This window comes from Anser brachyrhynchus, assembly GCF_964034855.1.
Source record: "Anser brachyrhynchus genome assembly, chromosome: 9".
Taxonomy (NCBI): Eukaryota; Metazoa; Chordata; class Aves; order Anseriformes; family Anatidae; genus Anser; species Anser brachyrhynchus.
This window is the reverse complement of record NC_137703.1, coordinates 10,100,814-10,123,059: the sequence shown is the minus strand read 5'-3', so window position 1 is coordinate 10,123,059 and position 22,246 is coordinate 10,100,814. Positions and strand designations below refer to the sequence as shown.

General features: G+C 45.3%; 1 protein-coding gene across 3 annotated transcripts in view; it reads left to right on the top strand.

The window, feature by feature from the left end:
• DIS3L2 (DIS3 like 3'-5' exoribonuclease 2) overlaps window positions 1–22,246 on the top strand; it is a 192,312-nt gene that overhangs the window by 72,895 nt on the left and 97,171 nt on the right. For all 3 annotated transcript variants that reach the window (XM_080603837.1, XM_080603838.1, XM_080603839.1), the window contains 3 exons: window positions 1,739–1,845; window positions 3,045–3,292; window positions 10,889–11,062. In XM_080603837.1, the coding sequence (XP_080459963.1) occupies window positions 1,739–1,845; window positions 3,045–3,292; window positions 10,889–11,062 (529 nt within the window). The remainder of the gene's footprint in view (window positions 1–1,738; window positions 1,846–3,044; window positions 3,293–10,888; window positions 11,063–22,246) is intronic.

Here is a 22,246-nt window from a genome sequence, read left to right as displayed (position 1 = left end):
TCCACTTTTTAAACTTTGTAATTATCCAAACAATTTTATTTCCGACTTGTTTGTCACCGTGAAACTCTGTGGGGGATTTATCCCTTAGTAACCCCCGTTTTGGCAAACCTGAGTTCATTCCAGCAAGAAGAGTGCGAGAGAAAGGGGTTTGCTGCTATTACTGCTTCTTGCTTTTTGGGAAAGTAGATTTTTATTTTTAAACCGCTGAAATATCTGCCTGCTCTCTTCTCATCCTTGCTGGAAAGACAGTAAAGATCAAATAAATCTAAACAGAGTCACTCAGATACTTCATAAAATGATGATCTCAGAGGAGAGCCCAAGTCTGAGGAGCTTCACATCCGAAGGCAAGGCTGGGGGTAATTAGCAGCATATGAGAACCGGAGTTTGTCATTAGTGCGGTAGCTGTCACTGTCAACCGACTGCTGGTGTAGCGTTGCCCGAAGGCAATCCAGGCCGTCCGTGACGGCAGAACCATCTGCGAGCGTGCCCTCGTGAGGGGGCTCCGCAGCCGTCCCCCTCAGGGCTGGCTGCCGCCCCCCGCTCCACACAGGCCCCCGTTGCTGCCGGCAGCTGCTCCTTCCCCTCCCGGAGCCGCGCGGCCTTCATCCGTCATGTCACCGGCAGCTCCCCGCCAGGGTCCCCGCGGGACAGATGGGCGTCATCTGGGGGCCCGGGTCTGGGTGTCACCGCTGCTCTCCCCGAGGCCTTCTGGCGTGCGTGTGGTACACGGTCTTCAGCGGAAGCTTACTTTATCTCGCGGCTTCTAAGGGAAGCAATGACAGCTACGTCCCTTGAAACTTGCACTTGAAAGTGGCACTGGTGCCACTTTTCAAGAAAGCAAGCTTCTTCTGAACGCTCAGGGCCTGATTTTAGCACATGTGTGTGCTCGAGGCAGATGCGGTGCGCACAAGTGGAAAATGGCAGCCATCCTCCAGAAGCTCTCCAGAGAAGAGCACATCCTAAAACCACTGTCAGACCAGTAACAAACGTGGGCTCTCAGAAGTCATTTGGCTCACACGGGGCAGCCTTCTCCATGGCAAAGATTGTGCTGGCTGTTTGGAAATACAGAAAGCATTCGGTGTGCCAGCCGCCTGTAACAGACACTCTCATTGTGAAAATTGTGAGCCACAATTTAGTTGACAGTTGATTTAAATACTCTTGGTATCTGTTGAAGGAGTTTCGGGGGGAAGGAGTGTGGCTGTTTATCATACACAGCAATTGCTTTCGTAAGACTTTTTAATAATCCTGTTCCCCAGCTGCAGAGGGGCAGCTCCGTAGATGTGGCTTCAGCTTCTAAGATAAACATGCACTTTATAACCTTGCATAACATTTGTTAAGGAAATTAAATATTAAATGAATGTATGTACTTAAAGGACTATTTATATAATGTTAATGACTCCAACTAAGAAATGCCAGGAAATTAATACAGTTCTTAGTATTTAAGAAATAGAACGTTTTTTCCACCATTTTCTTTATTATGGCTGATATATTGTGTTTGTGAAGTTTGTTTTGAATCTTGTTTTTCAGCAGATCTGCATGGTAAGTGAGCATATATATGCTTTCTTTTCTAGTCTGGATTTATAACTGCTTAATCCTTAGTTATTCAAGCACTTAAGATCTTTCTCCTTTCGGATAAGTCTAGTGCATGCACCTTGTATTGTAATTTAAAGAAAAAGTCCAATATAAATGTAGGATGGAAATGTGCTACAGTAACTGTTGTGTTTCTAATTTGATGCAGTGAAGGCTGTTGGGATCGGTGCTGTGCACAAAACAAAACAAGATGATGCACCCAAGGTGAATGATCCCAGGCTCCTCCCGGATAAGTTTCTTCAAAGGACAGCTAAGGTAACTCCGTGGGGAGTGGCGAGCATATGTGTGTGCTCCCAAAGGCAGAAGGAGACCAGCACTGGCCTCCCTGTAGCCTCCATTTGTTGATCTTTGAATCACATTCCCTGTTTCAAAGAGAGTAATTGTCCAATCTGATAAAACTCAAGTGTCTTGCTATTTTTACTGATTATGCTAGTATAAATTCCCTTTGTTTGTTAGGCAAAATTACTTAGCAAGATTCAGGAAAAAAAAAATTGGATACTAATATGAGTGTCAGGATATCCAGAGTTGTCAGAACTAATTCTTACAGACTTTGGAAAGGCTGTTAGTGCTGTTGGTTCAAGATTTGAGCCAATCTTTGAATGTTAAGAGACCAGAAAAAGACTACTGGGTCAGGTTGGGTCAGGTCTTTTCCACGTCTTGTGCTTTCCTTTGCAGCCTCTCATTCCGGTCCCTGTTCTGGGCTGGGCTGCCCGCTGGTCTCATCCAGCGTGGCAATTCCAGTGCTCAGAATTGCACAGAGGTGCAGCTCCTGAAACCTTCTGGAAGGACTCATCTGTATAAGTTTAGGAAATCAGCTATAATATTTCTGTTATCCAGTGATTTATTATGGTCTACAAAAATATAGCCTGGATGAACACCTCTCTGGAACAATTATTTAATGATATTGTAATTTATTATTCTTTTCAAAGCCGTCTTGTATAAAGGTAAAATAACCCCTAACTTCAGAAAGCACAGAGGAGAGAACTGCCAAATTCCCCACAGCACATCCTTTCCTGTGGTTAGCATTGGATCCGCCAGAGGCACCGTTTTTGGACTGGCCTGTTCTGCACTGAATGTTGAAATCACAGGCCGAGGATACAAATGAAAGATTTTACAGGAGTTGCTTGTATGTTGTGGCTAATTCCCTGCATTTGGAAGCATCTGCTTCGTGTCTGGTTTTGTTCTGTAATCAAGAAAATTGCTGTGGAGAGCTAGCACTTGGAAGGCACTTAGCTCTTCTATAGCCATGAGCAAGATAGCAAGGAAAATACATTGTAAATAGGGGCTCAATTAAAAAAATGCATGCACGCACATACACACAGACAGTGAAATATAGGATATAGGCCATGTGATTTTTTTCCAGCTATGCTGCTGAGGCTCTGTGCATCCCTATTGTGCTGCAGAAAGTAAGTTTCTCTGAATGTACTAACTGTAGAAAGCTTTGTCTCTTCCAGGTGGTCTATATTTTGGAAAAGAAGCATTCACGAGCAGCTACAGGCTTCATCAAGCTTCTGGCAGATAAGAATAGTGAACTCTTCAGGAAGTGTGCCATGTTCTCACCTGTGGACCACAGAGTGCCCAGGGCCTACGTGTCTTTAGCTGATTGCCCTTCAGACTTTGTGGCCAGACCTGAGGACTATTCAAATATGCTCTTCATCTGCCGGATAGTGGACTGGAAAGAAGACAGCAACTTCGCAACAGGGTATGTCACTGCCGTTGGAAGTAGACATAAATGAGATTTCCAGTCTTGGAGTTCTTGGTCTCACTTAGTTTGCATACAATAGAGACATGAATCTGTTAACAAGATACTTGTATTGTGTGTCTCTTGTAGTTAGTGGAGGAGCTCAGATGAGGCTAAGGATAGCTTGTTTCTAGTTATGTCTCATGGCTATGTAACGTTAACTTCTTTCAGCGCTTGCTTCAGTGTGTTGGCACATCACAGCATTAATGAGTTGTATGGTCTTTACTCAGAGAGCTTGCAGACTAAAGGGAGCACACACAGGTACTTAGCCTGACCAGCACAAGCATTGTAGGGTGCTGGCATCCTTTCAGTTTTTCATGCTTTATATAAGAAGAGTACAAAGTGTATAGGCACGTCACTGCCAGAGGAAGAAGGTCAGTAGCAGCGAGGCTCATCTGGTTTTCAAGCCTTTGCTATTAAATAGCAAAGTCACAAATTTTGTGGTATTTAAATTTGCATTGCTTCAAGGAACGATGTTAGAAATCAAGAATTTTATCTGCTCCTAAAGCACTCTGTGCTTTTTAGGAGGCACTGTAAAGCCATTGCTGTCAAGAGTTCAAAACACAGGCACTGCTGTGAAGGAGGAGATTTTAAGCCAGGTTACTCAAATAGCCTGTGCTGAGCTGGATCCAGACTGCAAGTTCATTTTGTCTTTCCTTCATGAAGACCTTGTAGTCCTCAACATTTTTTCCTCTTTCTTGGGAACAGCTGCTGTGTGCCAAGCACCCACCTGGAGCAGCCACACTGTTTCCTATTGAGAGGGCCTCAATAAGTAATGGTGGACATTAATAAATCTTTTCAGTTATCTTGGAAAAAACTGAGTAGTCCTGATTTAGTTGGTGATCCAGAGTAGTTAGCTCTGACCTGTGGCAATGCTGTGGCCAAATTTTAAAGGTGATTGAGATCTGGATGTAATCTGGAATATGTACAGTAGTGGGAGTTGGGAGTTGGGCATAAAGCCGCTTTCTCTTCCCCTTGCAAAACTGTTGTGATGGAGTAGCACAGATGATGTACTGTGTCAGCACAGTAGTGTTTAGTCCTCAACTCAAACTTCTGGTAAAACTTTAAACTTACATAAAGCTTTTTTTTTTTTTTTTTTTTTAAATTAACTGTGTTGGCAGAGACCTATCAGCCCTAAGAGTAAAAGTAAACTAAACTGAAGTCCCTGTTTCCCTGAGGGTTGTTTTTGTTTTGTTTTTTAAGTTCGTTATCATCTGTGGCTGCTTTGTGTGCCCAGTAATAGCAAGTTTCACATGTGCTTCTTGAGAGCCACATGAGCGGTTAGGTCACTCCGTATTTCCTAGCTAAACTGCTGTGCGTGAACTGAAGTGGCCTCCCTTTGAGCCCCACTTAACTCGGGGCTGGCTGTGCTGTGAACTTCACTGTGACTAAGTTTCATGTTGGCAGAGGTTTTTTGTCGTCTTTGACTCCAACAGAGAGAAGACTGGAGGGTGATTGTACTGCTTGGCATCTTGTCATGAACACCCCCCCTTTCTAGCAGAAACAGGGGAAATTAGGAGGTTGGGCTAATGTCTTTTTTCTTTGGCTAACGTGTTTCTTTATTTTGAGCTTCTGACAGCATTGTATATTCTCATCTGGATGTTTTGGTAGTTTCCAAGATGTAAAGGGTGTTGTCAGGAAAGAAAACTTCCATGATTGTCTTCATACATAGTCGTTTCCTCTGGGACTCAGTTGTACTCCAGTAAGTGCCTTGTCGAGATGGGAGCATAAAACCTTGGTGACCCGTTTTGTTTTTTTTTAAGCTGTAAATATGTGCATGTTTAGACACTGCAATACAAGGAAACCTCTTGAAGGTCCCAAAAGTCCATGTTTGTTTTTTGAGCTCGTTTATAAGCTGGCTGTCTTGCAAGTCACAGCCCACCCAAAGGAGAAGTGAGCAGGTGACCAGCAGCTCTTTGCATGCTTGGTTTTCTGAACTTTCATGGCCCGGTGACTAGGTAAGGAAGCTGAAGCCCCAGCCTCACTTTTGTTGACCGGAGAGCTGTCACCACATCCTCCTGGGCCTGTTTCTTCTTCTCTGATACAGGCACAGCCAATTTTGCAAAGTTGTTGTGGCTCGTTTGATAGAATGGGCCATTAATATAATGGTTCCTGAGCAGGCAGTCAAAGGAGTTTTCCTTCCTGTTCTTGTTGCCCCTTGTAGCAGTGTCATGCTGTTTGGGTTCAAATGCTCCTAGTCCCCACTGCCCGCACTAGGGGAATCGAGAGGATGAGCCACTTGTAGCTCTGGGGACAGTCCGTGCTGTGACAATGCGCCCCTTAGTTCTGCCCACAGACTTCATGTTATGCCTTTGGCAGCACCACCATGGTTTTGAAGGTGTCTGGACTAAGGAGCCGGTAGATCTTCATGCTGTGCCATGGAAGTCTACTGGCAGTGCAACAAGGAAAACTTCCTCTGAAGTTGGCAGTAATTTCTCCTGGATGTCTTGGGTGTTTTCAGGTACTTTCCATCCTGCAGCTGAACTCCCGCAGGCTGGTCATGCACCTGCCTCGCTTTCCTTTTCCCTTGGGAACTTGGGAGCTTGAGCTGTGTTTCCAGTTCCCAGTCTGTTTTGGTCTTCGTGGTGTCTGTGTGTGGCTGGAGCAGTGGGTTGGCCTAGCCAAGGGCTTCCACGACACCGGCCACCCAGGGTGGTCACCTGCACAGGGGGAAACCTGGCAGTCCCTTGGAGGTCCCCATGGGGAGGGGGTGCGTTTCTGTGTCGTGATTGCCACCTGGTGGTCACCAGTGAGACATGGTCCCCTCTGAAGGCCACCCTGTCACCCTGACCACGCTGTGGGAAGGAGCAGGGAGGACCCAGCGGCTCCACGTCCCACGGGCGATGCCATGAGTGTGTGCTGCCATACTCCTTTCTGCATGCGATGTGATTTTACTGTGGCAATGAAATGTCACTTAACTCTACCTGCTTCAGGTAGCAGATAAAGCAAAATAGATTCAAAATAGTCTCCTTTTTCAGATAAATATTACAGGTACTACCACATACAGTTGTTTTTCTGTGGACCTTTTGTCAGTGATGGAGTCCAAGGCCGTTTGGAGCATTAGCCCAGACATCTCCACACTTTTGGGGATGGCTAAGGTGGAGTCTTTACTTCTTGCCACCACAGTATGATGATGGATTAAACTATTTAAAAATAAATAAAAAACTGATTCACAGATTCCCTTTGTGTAGCTTTTCATCAAAGTGATGCATGGGTCTCGTGGCTGCTCCAGCTCAGGGCCTTAGATATTGGTCTGTCAAGGTGACATGATTTGTCATGGGATTTGCAATAAAATGAAACAGTGCAGGATGCTGTTTCACTCATTGCTCTTCCCGAAACCATCCAGGCGGTTTGAATTCCCTTCATTTCTGGGCATTTTATTCCATTCTTTTTGAAATCCAAAATGAATTTGGTGTGAGGGGCAATGACTAGATACCTTGGGCTACTCCACGGTAAGGCAGGAGCGAAGGTGTGATCCCCGAGCAGTATGGCTCTAGTGGAAAAACACCTTGCCGAAGTGATTTTCTCTGAGTAAAGCTGTTCCCTTGGTGCAGCTGATCACCACGCTGATCTGCAGCGTGGGACAATGGCCCTGCCAGCATGGGGAGCACGATGCTGCTCCTGCGTTCTGATGGCAGGTGGCCTGGTGGCTGAAGTGGAGCTGGAGGTGCTGAGAGCCTGGTGACACAGCTCTGTGGCTCCATGACCATGCAGCCACCTTCCACTGGGAGCTTAGGGCTTTCTCAGCCCTGTGCAGCTCGTCCTGTGAGCTCCAGGACCTGGGTGGTGGGAGCAGCTGGGGGGCCTGCCTTGCTGGCCTTCCTTGGTGGCCTTCCTTGCTGTCCCCTCACGCAGAAAACTACCCTTAGGAGTGGTGACTTATTGATGTGTAGGATGTTCACCTCTCCTTTGATGACATTTTGAGAGAGCTGGGGTTGTTCAGCCTTGAGAAGGGAAGACTCTAGGGAGACGTCACTGCGGCCTTCGAGTTCCTAATGGGGGCCTACAGGAAAGATAGGGAGTGTAGGATAGGAGGTGACGGTTTTAAACTAAAAAAAAAAAAAGAAGGCAGCTTTATATGAGATAAAAGGAAGAAGTTCTTTACTCAGAGGGTGGTGAGGCACTGGCACAGGCTGCCCAGAGAAGCTGTGGATGCCCCATCCCTGGAGGTGCTCAGGGCCAGGCTGGATGGGGCTTTGGGCAGCCTGGTGGGAGGGGTCCCTACCATGGCAGGGGGTTGGAACTGGGTGGTCGTTAAGGTCCCTTCCAACCCATTCCATGATTCTGTGATTCTCCCACTGCTGAAAGAAGCCCTCTGTGTACGATGACTGTGGACAAGTCTGCTCTAGGGACAGACTCAGTAAGGTTTTTAAATTGTTACTGAAGTTATTCTCTCCCGTTTGGGAGCCTGCCTGGCTTTCAGAAAGAATCAAGCCTTATATATTTACGTGTGGTCTTTTTGGAGAGCTCTTATCATGTAACCTTTGACCACGCTGGCAAGTTTCAGCAGAGTCTGGGGAATGGAGAGGGCTCAAATGTATATTTGTGGGAACGGCTGGCTGAATAGACTCGATCGGTGTCACCGCAAAGGGGCAGATGGCAGCGGGAGGGTGGCTCTGCCCCAGGCACACTCCCATGGGAGATCAAGCTCTGGTGAGCTGGCAGCTCGGAGCAACTCAGTGAGCTTGCACATACAGCTGGTACCCTTCACTTCGTGCCTCCCAAAGCTCCAACTGCAGCACGTTCCTGTCGGTGCTTTCCCTGCCTGCGTACTACCTGTGCCTGACGTCAGCACGAGGGTATTAAAGCGGCCCTCCAGGGTGCTCTAATACTCTCCCATCAACGTCAAAGAAAAAGAAATGTTTACGACTGTAACCATCATAATTTCTTACCTTCTAACATTTTGGAGAAGAAAAAACACACGCAAGCCTGGGGTGTCGCAGACACTGTGACTCCCGGGGAGTGACTGTCTGACCGCCCCTGGGCCCTGTGCCTCTTGTTGTTTATAAGCCTCTTGAACTGTTCTTGCTACCCTTGGTGGCCGCAGAGCCCCATGAGCGAGCCTGGCTGTTACTCCGGGGCCGTCGATGATCCTATATGCGTTACCTTTGATCACATGCTATCCTGTCAGATTTTTGCTCTGATGCAAGTCATCATGTCTGTGTGACTGTAACACGGCCCCAATTAAAGTCCGTCGTACACTTCTTGTTTCAAGGTACTTGGGAAATGTTCCCTGGAACACTGTAAATCAAATGTTAATTACTATTAAACAATATTAGTCCTATATCAAACCTCTGGGTAAACCCCTTATGGTTCATAATCTAATTTCAGTAAACGGATCAAGAGAACATGGGTTTCAAAACTGAGCTGGAAAGCACTCTGGCATTAAAAGGTGCTTTCCATGACTTGTTGTATGGCCCTCCAGCCACCCTCCTGGTGTGCTGCCCTCCCTGCTCTGCCCTTCCGAGAGAAGGGGCAACCGAAGCTTAAGCATATGCCATTTCTTTTTGATAGGGCACTGTGTCCTCTTTCTTTTTTCTTTTTCTTTTTTTTTTTTTTTAATCTATCCATCTGGTCAGGGAAGTTATGTGAGTCAAAATACTTCTTTTGCATTATGGAGTTTGGTGCAAGGCACGAGGTTGAAGCGCAGGCTCCGTGCTTGTGGTGCTGGTGTGGGTGCTCCTGGGGGGCAGCAGACTCATCCTTCCTAAGTCTCCCAGCTCTGCATTAAAAGTTGGAAATGAAGTGGTAATTTCTCTGGTTTATTGTTAGTGCTGAGAGAGAGGGAGATAAAACTGATGCCTCGTTTATTTACATTAAAATAAGGATCAGACTGGGACCAAGCTGTAGAAGCGGAGAATTAAGCCTAGATGCCAAATGCGCACGTATTTCTGCCGTACAGTTTGTACATAAAATTGAAACAATGGAGGGAAATATCTTTTATCCTTGTTTTCATTTTTATTTTAAAGCTGGGCAATGTGAACTCTACAATTTACCACACCACAAAGCGCACAATCCTTTTCAGCATATTACACAGCGTGACAGGTTTATTACGCAGCCCTTCCCGTTGTGAAGAGAGATAGCTTTGCTCCCATAAAGAAGATGGGCTTGCTTGCGCTGCACGGATGGGGTTTGTTCTGTGGCTTTATGGCACATTTGAAGCCCTGAGAGCATCTTGCTCGTCCAAATGACAAGCACACTGTTTTGGCCCCAATTTTGGAAAGCAATTAGTGCCTGTTCTCAGTCATTAGAATTAAAGCAGAAGGATCAATATCATGATTGTGTATTTTATGCAGTGGAAAAACACTTATTAGAGTGGCTGTGTTTGCACTGTGTTATTACCCCTCTCTTTTGTCATATTTTGATGGATTTGCCTTAATTTCAGTTGTAATTTTCTTGGACCAGGAGCATTATCTCTATTGCCTGTAATGTGCCATTCACCCTAATGGAAGTATATTTAAAAAAAAAAAAGTGTTAGAAAAAATAAAAATCATTACCTCTGTGTACTGTAGAGCAATCTGGGGATGAGAAAGGGGAGGAGAGCCACCATGGGACGGGTTCTCCTGTAATGCTTGTAACCAGGAAGGGAAGGAGCAAAAGCCCCACTCCTTAGTAGCCCAGGTTTGCACAGTACATCCAGAACCAAACACGTGTCGGACACCAGAGCTCGCAAGGAAATCAGTGGTGCGGTTCGCACTGGGCCAGATGGAAACTTTCTGTAAGCGTCACAGAGCAGCAGCCTCATCCGCACGCACGCAGAATGCTGCAGCAAAGGCTGTTAGCACGTGGGATGGTTTCCCTATCTACGACTTGCTTCTAAATCATTGGCTCCTCTATGGTTGGATGGTGGTTCAGAGGCTTCCGCTTAGCTAGGAGACGAGGAACAGACTCCAAAGAGTGCTTAGGTCCTGAAAAGAGCTTGGAAAATGGATGGAATGACAAACTGGGGGCATGTCTGTTTGTGCAGTTCTTTGTAAGAAAAGTAGCATGGGTTCGTCACACCTCCGTCTTCACAGGGCATCTCTTTGCCCAGGCAGGGCGATGTTTCTTTTGGTGTGGAGAGCAGTGTGCGGAGCTCCCCGGCTGCTCTCTTCTGCTGAGCTGTCCGGGGTTGGGTGGGAACCTGTTCTCCATCGCAGGTGGTGGGGCTCAGTCGCATTTGAAGTGGTGAGGGGAGGAAGGAGGATCTCCAGGGAAGAAGCCTTTGTAAAGCCCGAGCTGCGTGTGAGGAGAGCTGCACTTTTCTCATCCCCTTTGAATGTGGTTGTTTTCTAAAATTTGACACTTTTACCTCTGTGAGAACCTAGTAATATAAAACATCTCCTTAAAATGAGATATACAAAATAGTCCAGGGTACTGTCTGGCTTATGTTTTGCATCTCCAGCAGACGTAAGTCATGGTATGGTCTGAATTCCTGCCAAGTTCTCTGCCAAAACAAAGGGAGAAGCGAATGGGTGAAGGAGCATGTTTGAGGGCTCGGCCACCTCTCTGCAGAGATGGTAATGCAACAGTTGTAATTACACACTTAAAAAAGCAACCCTTTCCTTCTTTTTGCAGGCAGCTGGCCAAAAGTCTTGGTCAAGCAGGGGAGATTGAGCCGGAAACGGAAGGAATCCTGACAGAGTACGGTGTGGATTTCTCTGACTTTTCCCCCGAAGCCCTGGAATGTCTTCCCCAAAGCCTTCCTTGGTCTATCTCGCTGGGAGAGCTGGCCAAAAGAAGAGATTTAAGGTAACAACAAAAAGCCTGGTCTGTCACTCCTTCTTGTGTCGTTGCGGCATTCTTTTGTTTTGATTTGTTTTGATTTCATCACACTTTGGAGAGACACTGACTTTATTACATGGACTGTGTTACGTGTTACCTGTGCTAGCTTGGAAAAAATGCCTTTGAAACTACCTACAAACCCCCCAAATCAGTTATTTGAAGAAGTGTTTTTTGAGGGAACGAGGCTTTTTCTCAAAAGAACTATTGAAAACTGAAAATTTGGTGTTTGGCACCTAATCTGAAAGCTTTATGTTTTTGTCTGGAATGTATTACGTATTTTAGTGGTAGTTTTATAGCAGATATTTTCTCAATGCCTGGCAGATTGAATGATCTTGGACATTGTTACTTTGAAACTTAAGCACAGGTAGAGACTGTCCTGCATTTTCCTGTCTAGTCTCAGCGTTGTTCTCTGTTTTGAAGAGCTGGTGTCACGGGGAGTTTGATCAGGTTAGCAGCTGGCAGACGCAGTCCTCCTGGCAACTTCATGCTGTCCGCCCACCTCACGTTACCCATCCCTGCAACTTTGTGATGCTCCCATTGACTTTTGGGAACTCTTTGGTGGTAGACAGTGACATTGCTGGTCTGCTCAAACATAACGATTTGTTGTGCTTAGAGACCTCTTTGCTAGAAAAGATTTAAAGACAAAAGAGGAGTAGTTTGTTTCAAACCTCGATTTGCAGTAAAGGAAGGAAGTTGCAAGAAAGCAAAACAATAAATGTGTTATTAAGATGATACGGTGTGTTCCACTCCCACACGTATAATCGAGTATCCTGTCTCGGTTGGCAGGTCTCATTGTGTCATGGGTAACAGATTCAGCAGCTCAGGATAATGTTGCTTTCTTGCATGTCCTCAGGGTGAAACAGCCCCATGAGCATGGTTCCTCAAGACACTGTGTGCAGTGGTTGAACCTCCTCTCCCTCTTAGTTTATCTGTTATTGGCATGGCACCTAACAATTGGAGTGGGTAAGCTGATAAACTGCAGCCGTTTGTATCTGTACCTGGACTCCAGATGTTACTTTGGACCTAATCCTGCACGGCGGCCTGTGACCTTCCCACTGCCTCAGCTTCACTGGAGTTCACTTGGCAAACAATGGAATAATTCAAGGGAGGATTGTGCTCCTGACTGACTAGTGGCCACACTCATATACCAGATCCAGACTGGAGACTTCAGCTACCTTAAAAAAAAAAAAAAAAAGATACCGAAAGCTGCAGTTCAGAAGCCACTGGAAAGTGCTTATTTTTATATTCTTGACTGCATTTCAGTAGCTTTCGCTGTTTCTTCTGACCAAGTTCTTTCAAGCAAATAAAGAGCTTGACTTGTCTCCAGTCAGACAATCATTTTTGGAAACAAATTCCAAGTGCGTTTGTTCCTTTTATTGCTGAATTATTGCACTGGGACTTATCAAGGTGATAACAGTTTCGCAGTTAAGCCATTTAAATCCCTCTCTGCCCCTTCCCGACCACAGTGCACACTACAAAGTAGATTTCCTTTTGATCCTCTCAAATATAAACATTTAACAGTCAAGATTTTTAAGACAATTATTTGAGCTTAATGTACTAATCCTTTTAATGTCAACTGCCCCACTGCTGACTAACTAGTTTGTGGTGTAAACACGTACGAAGGAAGATAACATGAGGCTTTTAGTTATGAAAAGTAAAATACAGATGGATCTTCTTCTTTGCTTCATCATAGAGAGAGGTTTATCTACCTGGAAAAAGTTGAGTTTTATTGGTAAATGTAGCACGAACTGTAGTTGAGTGGAGTCCTGCAGTTGGAGACCTGGCTGCCTTCTCTTCTGGTCTCTCCCATCAGACCTCGAGAGACTGTTCCTGACAAATCGAAGTGCTCAGCTATACCTTGATATTAAATGTTAGCTTTCATATTGCTGGCAGTAAGTGCCTTGTGGTCTGTGGCGTGGTACAAACGGCTGGTACACGCTGGCCCAGGGCAGCATCCAGAGGAAGGCACCTGAGCTGGATGTACGTGGGAGCTGTGCCTTGCTTTCCAGGGGTGCTCACGCACTGTTCAGCAACACCTGCCCCTGAGAGCCTAGCTTTGCTCTACTTTGTGCATGTTGATCTCCCAGGCTACTGTACAGCACTGTAAATATTCTGAGAGTATATTATTAGATAAATTACAGTGAAGTAAAGGCTCGCCTTTCCTCCTGAAATGGTCATGTTAACACTTCTGAATAGCTCGCCCTAATCCAGTTTACACGTTGTTCACCTGACTACGGTAAACATAAATTCGAGTTTGGCTTAAAATACTCTTGTCTATAGTAAATCCTCTCTGGTTCTGTAAAACACTAATGTAAATTTTCTAACATTATTAATTAAGCCTTTGGGATATGGAGCTGAGACCCGAGCAAAGTTTCAGGTTTTCTGGTGTTCTCTCTTTCTGAGATAAGTTTTTGTAGTTTCTTTTCACCACGTGAAATGACTCTTTCCTCCTCGAAAGGCAATTTCTGTCTTCTGTTGAGCCGTGTCCTTGGTGTGGTCAGGTCTGCTTGCGAGCCAGCGTGCAGAGCACTGAGGCAGAGGTTCTGTACCAGAGGCATTCGTGAGAGTGGTTTTAGATGAAAGCAAGGCAATGTGTTTCACTGATCTGCTGAGGCTGGGCAAGATGAGGGAAGGATACTTTGTCCATGCCATCTTGTAAATATGTTCCTTGATCTTCTGCAAGTCTTTCAGTTTTACAGGAAGCGTGTTCTTGCCATGCATAGTCTGTTTGGATAGCAACTGTGATCTCACCTACATAGCCTGTGCAGAATTGCTTCCAGGAGATCTTTTTTTCATCATTTCTCCAGTAATGGCTCACAAAGAAAGGTTTACATAATATTTTAATATTACTTAAGGCAGAAAAGATCCAAACCTCGTGGATGGCTTTGAAACCTTTCAGCTGATTTAACTCTCTGCTCTGCCAGTTATGCTCAGTTTTGCCATGGACGTCTGCTTTTTACCTGGATGGTTTTATCTATTTGTGAAATGAGGCAAGTATTTCATGGGCACTCCCAGCTTAATTGTTTGTAAAGAACACTGAAAATTTCTAATGAAAAGCACTCGGCAAATATTAGATATCTCCATTGCATACCACAGTTGTATTGTACAGAGAGCATGAAGTTTCATGAAGTATCAGAATAGCCTGGTTGAGCAAACTTGCCTTCTGGAGACATTAAATGTGATAACACAGATGGGACTGGACTATTTTATTATTCAGGTTGACCGGAGTTGGTATTCTTCTCCTTAGAAGTGTGAGGAATGTTTCATTTCTGCTTTTAGAGAAATGCTGGAGGATTAGTGTGAAAGGGACAAATTTTGATGGGTGCAAAGTTTCAACCGTTTTCCCATCATCTCCAGTGTTTCAACATGTAATATTCATTTTCTTGTTTGCTTTACTTTGCACTTAGTGGTTCAGTGGTATGGGACAAAGCACAGCCTGCGAACAGAAGAGGGTCAATGCAAAGGAGGAAATGCAAATTTCAGAGGTGGGCGCAGCAGATGGGGGACTGGAGGAGGAAGCCATTTGAAGAGGTGTAGCCAGGAATCCAAGAAACCCAAAAGCTATTTCTAAGACTTGTTCCAAATGTTTCTAATTTCATTCATATCTTTTTGTTTCCTTTACTGCTTAACTGGGACAAGAAACTAAAGCCAGGAAAGTCCGATCATAGTGGGAAACAAAAACCTAAATATTGGAGAGAGAAAAAAGGCCGTTCTTTGCAAAGCAGTTCTGCCTTTTTGCATGTCTCCCATTGTTGGTGTTACTGTGGAAAATGTATAACATCACTCTTTTGGAAAGCGCTAGAGCCTGTTCAAGTGGAGATGGTTTATATAGTCTAACATGGAAGAACTTGAGGATATCTATTTCTTTACCATTTGCCTAATAATAAGTGAGCCTGTTGACCTCCGCTGGACTATTACAAATGTGAAACTTGGCACTCAAAATTGCTTGCTCTAAATTTTCCAGTTGCTTTCTCTTTTTCCATTTGATGTCATCCTGCCAACTAGTGATTTTATTATTATAAACAGGACATTGTATTCACTTTTAAGAAGAAATATGAAGCTGAAGGTAAAATTACAAACTGCAGTTTCTCAGCTGGCAAAATACAAAACAATGAGCTAAAAATACTGAGCAGAGAAAGGGTGCTGTGGCAAGAAACTCTGAAATATCTACAACATGGATGTGGTCTGAAGAGCAGAAACTGATTGACTTCAGCTGAAAAGCTCTGAACTTTGAGAACTCATGAGAATCACTGGTGATGGGGGGCAGAAGGAACCTCTGGAGATCATCTACTCCAACCCCGGTTGCTCAGGGCTGTGTCAAGCTTGTTTCTGAGTATTTCCAGAGATGGAGATTCTACAACCTCTCTGAACAACCTATTCTGGGGTTTGAGCATGTTTATGGTAAAAAGGTGTTTGTTTTTTTATTGTTTTTTTGTTTGTTTGTTTTTGTAATTTTTCAATTGAACTTCTGTGTTTTGTGCCCATTGCCTCTCATCCTGTCACTAGCTACACTGAGAAGAATCTGGCTCTGTTTACTTAGCCATCTTTGCTCCCTCTCACCAAGTATGTCTTGACATGAGTAAGATGTCCCCACCTGAGCTTTCTCTTCTCGAAGCTGAGCAGTCCCACCTCTCAGCCTCTCCTCTAAAGTCGCACACTTCAATCCCTTGATCATCTCTGAGGCCCTTCAGCAGACTTGCTCCAGTATTTTGATGTCTTCGTGGTACAGGTGAGCCCCGAACTGAACACAGCCCTTCAGCTGTGGTCTCACCAGCGTCCAGTAGAGGGGAAGGATCAGAGGACTGCATCGCTTGACCTGCTGACAGCACTCCTCCTAATGCAGCCCCGTAGGCTGTTGGCCTTCTTTGCCACAAGGACACGTTGTTGGCTCATGTTCAACTCACTGCCCACCGGGACCCCAAGTCCTTTTTTGCCAAGCTGCTTTCCAGCCAGTCAGCCCCCGGCCTATACCAGTGTGTGGTGTTATTCCTCCCCAGGTGTGCAGGATTTTGCTTTTCCCTTTGAGCTTTGTGACATTCCCATCAACTCATTTCTCTGTTGAGATCTCTGAATGGCAGCAAAACTCTATTCCTCTTGTGAGGAGCATGAGGTTTTTTTTTAGCAGCCTTCTGGCTGCTGAAAGGCCTGGAGGGCATCATTATGGGGTTCAGCAAGGATCCGCAGCATTGGCAGGGGACAATTAATGCTCACTTGCTTCCCTGCTAGTGCAGAGTTAATGAACTTTGCTTTTGCAGACAAAGAGCTCTAAAGAGTGCAATGAAGCTTTCAGCTAAAGTTTGCGTCTTGATATTTCAATACGCTGTGACCCAAATTGCAACTGACCTAAAGCTATCAAAGCTATTAAAGGCTAAATTGTAATTTTGGCTGCCCATTCAGAAATGTAGCATCCTTCCTTTGGTTGATAAGGGAGGAAAAGTGCTGTGCTGTGTCTCTGCATCCTGCTGTGGAGGGAAGCTCTGTGGTTGGCGCTGTTTGTAAGGGGGAAGCTCTGGCAGAAGGGCAGTACCTGCACTGTGGTTCTGCCTGCTGATCCTTTCTTGAGGTGTGGTGCAGCTAGTAACAGGGATTAGCCGTGCTTATAGGAAAAGGTTGACAGCGTGTTCTTTGCTGTAGTTGCCCAAGCAGATTATTGGCTGATAAAATGAGAGGTGATGGTTAAATAAATAAAAATAAAAAATGGCAGCCTTGAGCTGAGCAAGGAGTTGGAGGAAAGCAATCAGCCTCTGAAACAGATGTCTTTTCAAGGCAGGTGGAATACTTTAGTTTGAAATGAGTGCAAGTCAGATAAAACATCATTAAACAGCTTGTTTCCTGGAGATTTTCCACTACAAAAAGCTAGTGTTAAGTAGAGCAAGACTTACTCAGCTATAATAGGATATGTAAAAATGCTCTAGTTTCTGATGGAAACTGAGAAATGGCTTGTTTAGCAAATGTATAAGCAACATTGCTGCAGACCTGACTGTTATCTTGGCGTGGAGCAGAGACACAAACAGGGCCAGATTATGATCTCTGCCCTCTCACTGGGCACTGAGCTGTTCTGTGACTAATTCAATGTTCTCCATAGGGAGATAGAAGGCACACAAAGGATTACTCAGAAGTGTCTAAGGATGTCAGATCTAGTCCCTCTCTAACAGGACCGAGTCCAGAAGAGTGATGATGTCCGTACCTGCTCTGGTACTTCTGCTGTCCGGGCAGCCTGGGGAACAGTGCTCTTGGATCGGTGAGGAGAGCTAGCGTTAGCACAGTACTCACCCATTAGCTGAGTAAGTAAAACTGAACAAAACAGCGCTCCTGTCAGAGTGATGTGATTCAGCTCCCTGCTCCTGACACTCAGTTGGCTTCTTCAGGTCCTCCGCTCTGTTTTCATAACATTTTCTACTACACTATAGCTACAGCAATTGTGGTGACACTGTTTTGTGCAAAATGATGCATGGTGTTTGCTGTCAGATGCTGCTGTTACCAGTGGCTGGTGTACAGACACACTGGCAACATCACTGGTGTTTTTCCTTACAGGAAGGCGCGTGTGGTCATTGGAAGCGCAGCTTGAAGTGGAATCAGTGGTGTGCAGTTGGACAGGGTTATTGTGTTCTGATATTGCAGGCCATCAAAACCAAGCTTGCTTAGTTAAGAGTGTTTCGCTGTGGAAAACAGTAATAACTTTTGCAACTAGGTTGCTATATATACAGTCTTGTTCCCGTCTGGCTGCTTATTTTATGGAGGGAATAACAGGGAGATGAGGATAAAAATCTTAAATCAGGTTGGGAATATGTCCATTTCTTACTGGATTCTACTGGATCACAAGGTGTGCTTTAACTGCATGCAGTGAGCAGAAGAGTGCCCTATCCTGGCACGTTTATATATGTGAGGTGGCCTGCCCAGTTCAGAGGTGCTGGATGCTGCCACTTTCCCTGATACCACAGATGCTGTTCTCTCACTACAGGTTGGATAGCACTTATGTAGTCAGGAGATGAAAGATCCAAGACCTGGTGTCAGCCAGGGTGTGTCTCTGTTGCTGTAGATGAAGAAACAGAACCGAAGTAGGTGAGGCAGTATATCCCCATTGTGGCATTTCAGGGCCGCGCACTGATCACTAGAACAGGCAGGTCGTTACAAGGAACAACATTTTCTTCATGGCTTCGTTCTGATCCTGAATACTAGGAGACCTATTTACACCTTTACAGACTGTGGTGTTCGCAGTGGGGTCTCATCTCAGCCCACCTCTCATGTCTTTGCAGAGCTCTTTCTTTCCACATCTTGTCTGGCTTTTGTGAGTTGGTTTTTGTCATCTATGTAGGAAATGATGCCTGTAAGACAGCATACCATAGTCATCGTCCCAGTTTCATGGTTCATAGAATGGCTCGGGTTGGAAGGGACCTTAAAGATCACCTAGTTCGAACCCCCCTGGTTCCTCGTGCTTCAGGAGAGAAGGACACTTTTGTCATCAAAGCCGAGAAAACATTTATTTTCTTGAAAAAGAAATCCTTTTTTTCAAGGTCCGTGCTGTAAGCTGTTGAGTGAGCAATGTACGCTCTCTGACTTGTCTGCCCTGAAGGTTTTGGGTGATGGATCCTTGTTCCCAGGTTATTCTCAGATCCTCACTCTCTAAAAAGACAGAAACAAGCATAATGCAGATGGCACACATGAAGGTATTTTCTGTATGAGGCAGAGTTGTCCTGGAGACATCACAGCATGGTTTAGAAGTGGGGCAGTCCAAAGAAGACTAAGGTATTTTGGGAGCTGAGGGACCAACTTGAAAGGAAGGATAAACCATGCAGTGTGTATTTGCCAACACTGAAACTAGAAGTTTGTGAAAGACGTAGTTAACGGTTAAAATACGTGGACCAAAAGGAAGCGAGAATCATTGAAGGTGGTGGGAGGATACAAAGGGGTGTTATGAGGACAAGTAGGGTAAAACAAAGAGGAAACCTTTCCTGTCCAACCTAAAATAGAATGTAGCTTACAGTGCTAAAGAAAGTACTGGAAACTCCATCACTAAAGATGCTTAATACTACACTGGAGAAAGTCCTCGCAAATGTATTGTCAAGTGTAGCCCAGCTCTGACCTATGGGGGTTGGATGACCTAATGTCTCTTCCATTTCTAGCTCGGTGCATCTATGATTAAGGTAGTTTATATAATGCGAGTGCATTTTCAATTACACTCCACCTTCTTGCGTGGGATAGTGGTGGTGCAGAGACCTCATTATATTTGTGGCACAATTACAGCATGACTTGTAGGAAGTATTGCTGGTGCTTGGTCTCTCAGACACTCTGATCTCTGTTATATATACGTTGGCTTTTCAAACCATTTAGTTATGTTCCAAGACTGCAGTGCTCTTTTTTTTTTTTTTTACCTTCTTCCTCCTTACTTTGGGGCCATAAATACACAGAAGGAATAATTGATTCCGGTTCGGCAATCCAGCGAGCAGTCCTTGGTGAAAATGTAAATGTTTATTGTTGTAAAAGTACAATACATCAGGAGCCATTGTTAGCTGCTCTCTTAGACCAAGGTCTGTTTTCTGAACCAGAACAAGATGTTAGCTAAAACATAAACACAGAGAAATTAAAAAGAACAGCACAGGTTTGATGTATAAAGTTGGGCTTTCAATGCATTTTATGGTGTGCTGGATTTCTGTGGGATTTGTATAATTGGTGTTTGGACGGGGCAGTTTTTGCTTCCGATTGTTTTGTAATTTCACTTCATTTTGAAATTTATGCACCATGCAAAGAGAGTTTTGTGGTGTGTCATGTATCTTTGTCGGTGTGTTACAGGGCATTCAGAGTGCCTTCAGAGATTTGTCAGGGCAATTCTATTGCGTGCATATTTTTTAATATATTCCTTTTAAGCAGTCGTCTTGGAAGCAGCCACTCCAGGGCTTTAACTGAAATCTGCCCACATCAAGTGTGACAAATGTGGTAGACACCACACGTAATAGATGTCTTTGGGAGTGGGATGTCGAAATCTCGATGTTCAGGCACTGATTGTTCTCTGAAATTTCTCCCTGCAAAAGTGTCTCATACCCATCTGAGTGATGAACATCGGTGGAACGGGTCCCGTGCTTATTGGCACTTCATAGCGAACCTGCGCAGACAGCGTGGTCAAGTTGGGTTTACTTGGGATTGAGGGATGAGATTTGATTTTTGCGGTTGCCATAACAATTGGGCTGTTGTGTGAAAAAACGTTTGTAGCTTTCACTGGAGTGAGTTGACAGCTCTAGGATGCCTATTTCCAAATTAAAACAACTGTTTCCAGCTCTGAGAAATGATGTCTGTTTAGCTTTTCCAAGATAGAGCTCAGCAGGTTCTTAGAAATGACCTGAAGAGCCTAAGGACTCTAAAAGTGCCTTCGTTGCTTAATTTTAAAAAGCCAGCTTCGAGCTGAAGTTAATAAGGGTAAACCAGGATGCGGAGCTCTCGGTCCCACCCAGCTATTGTATGCACTCACAAAGTGAAGAGAACAGGACAATCTAAAGAGTCCCTAGAAGAATGTAAATGCACTGCAAGTGTCTAGACATGCAGTCACTCTTACTGTGAATGTCTCAGCACTGACATATTCAAGTTTAAAGAAGGCTCGTAATGCCTATACTTCAATAAACAAAACGATGGTCGTTGCCATCTCCCCTCCAGCTGCAGCAGCGTGGGCGCTGGAGATCGGGTAATGCTTCTGCGAAAGATCTCAGGAGATGCTTCAGGGACTGCGGGCTGGCAGCAGGAGCCGGCGCAGGACGGGAGGTCAGCATTTGGTGGTCACCCAGCTGGTTGAATCTGCAGCCACGCGCTGTTTGCCTGTCGGGAATTCACAGCCAGCAGGTTGCAGCCAGCAGGTTGCAGCCACCTTCTCCCTGCTAGCGGATGCTGTGGCTTCTGGTGGATTCTTTGTCTTTTGTAGTCCTTTTGGATGCGTTGGTTTTGGTGAATGACCTGTGAATGCTGCAGGAGGCTGCCTCAGTCAGCAGGTTGCCCTTGGGAGACAGTCAGGGCAGGGAGGTAAGTAAGGCGTTCAGGCACCTTAATTCCACCTCAGCCCCTTTGCCTGGATCCCCAGTTGGGAGAAAATTGGTGGTTCCCTGCTCAGCCCTTTCCTTAGGTGCTCGAGCTTGCTGTCAGAGGCACCAGCCTTCCCTGGTTCCCGAATAGCTGGTGTCTGCTCCCTGCTTTAGGGCTCTGCCTTCTGCGAACGGTCACTTCATCTGGTAAGAGCAACATCTTGCTTCATCGAGGGCTTTCTGATGTCCCAGCGGGTACACGCAGTTCCCTGAACTGTTTCACGGTTGTTGGCGTCTGTTAGAGTGGTGCAAATCTGGGCTCAGCATCTCTGCTGGCACGCTGCTGCCTGGGGAGGCTGTCCAGTTGTGTTAGCAGGGTTCGCACGGCTGCGTGGCGCTGCTTTGTTTGCTGTGCACAAACCGTCGCTTTCCTGCATTAGCAGCATCGAGCTGCTTTCAGAGAAAATCACGCAGGTAACACCCAGACTTCACCCAACCACCGGCCACGCCGGGAACCTCGCTTCTGCTGCAGCCTGAGGCCATGGCTTACAAACGCAGCGCTTCGTCTTGGTGCACGCAGGCTTCCACTCGAGCGAAGATGGAGCACTGACCACTGGGACTTGTGATCTCCTTGTGTTATATTTTATGGCGAGCTCCAACTGATTTATTGAGTTTTGAATGATTTTAGCTGACAAAAAGCTATGCTGATGTACTGTAACAAACCTTGCAGCACCGACTGTACGCTATTTTCTCCGCAAATTCTTGTGAATACCTTTGCATAGATGTACTTATTTACACAGAGAAAAACAAACTGCCGTTGCAGTCCTGTGATCTGCGAACATTTTAATTACCATGATGGTAATTCTAGCTCACTAACAGACTGTTTATCTTACCTCTACTGCGGCAATAGCCATTTATTTTAGGTTCTGTTAAAGGTAGGAAGACTAACCGCTCTGCAGATACGCTCGTCCACTTTAATTAGGCTTCCTTAAGGTGTACAAAGAGAAATGGCACTTAATTAGCTTTCCTTAAATTAGGATTGATATTCCGGCTTGTATATGTGCACGCTGTCGTTACCGTCTAATAAACGGAGCGCTCTGCTCTGCACATTTTTTCCCCAGATGGTTGATTTGCAAGATGGCAGACG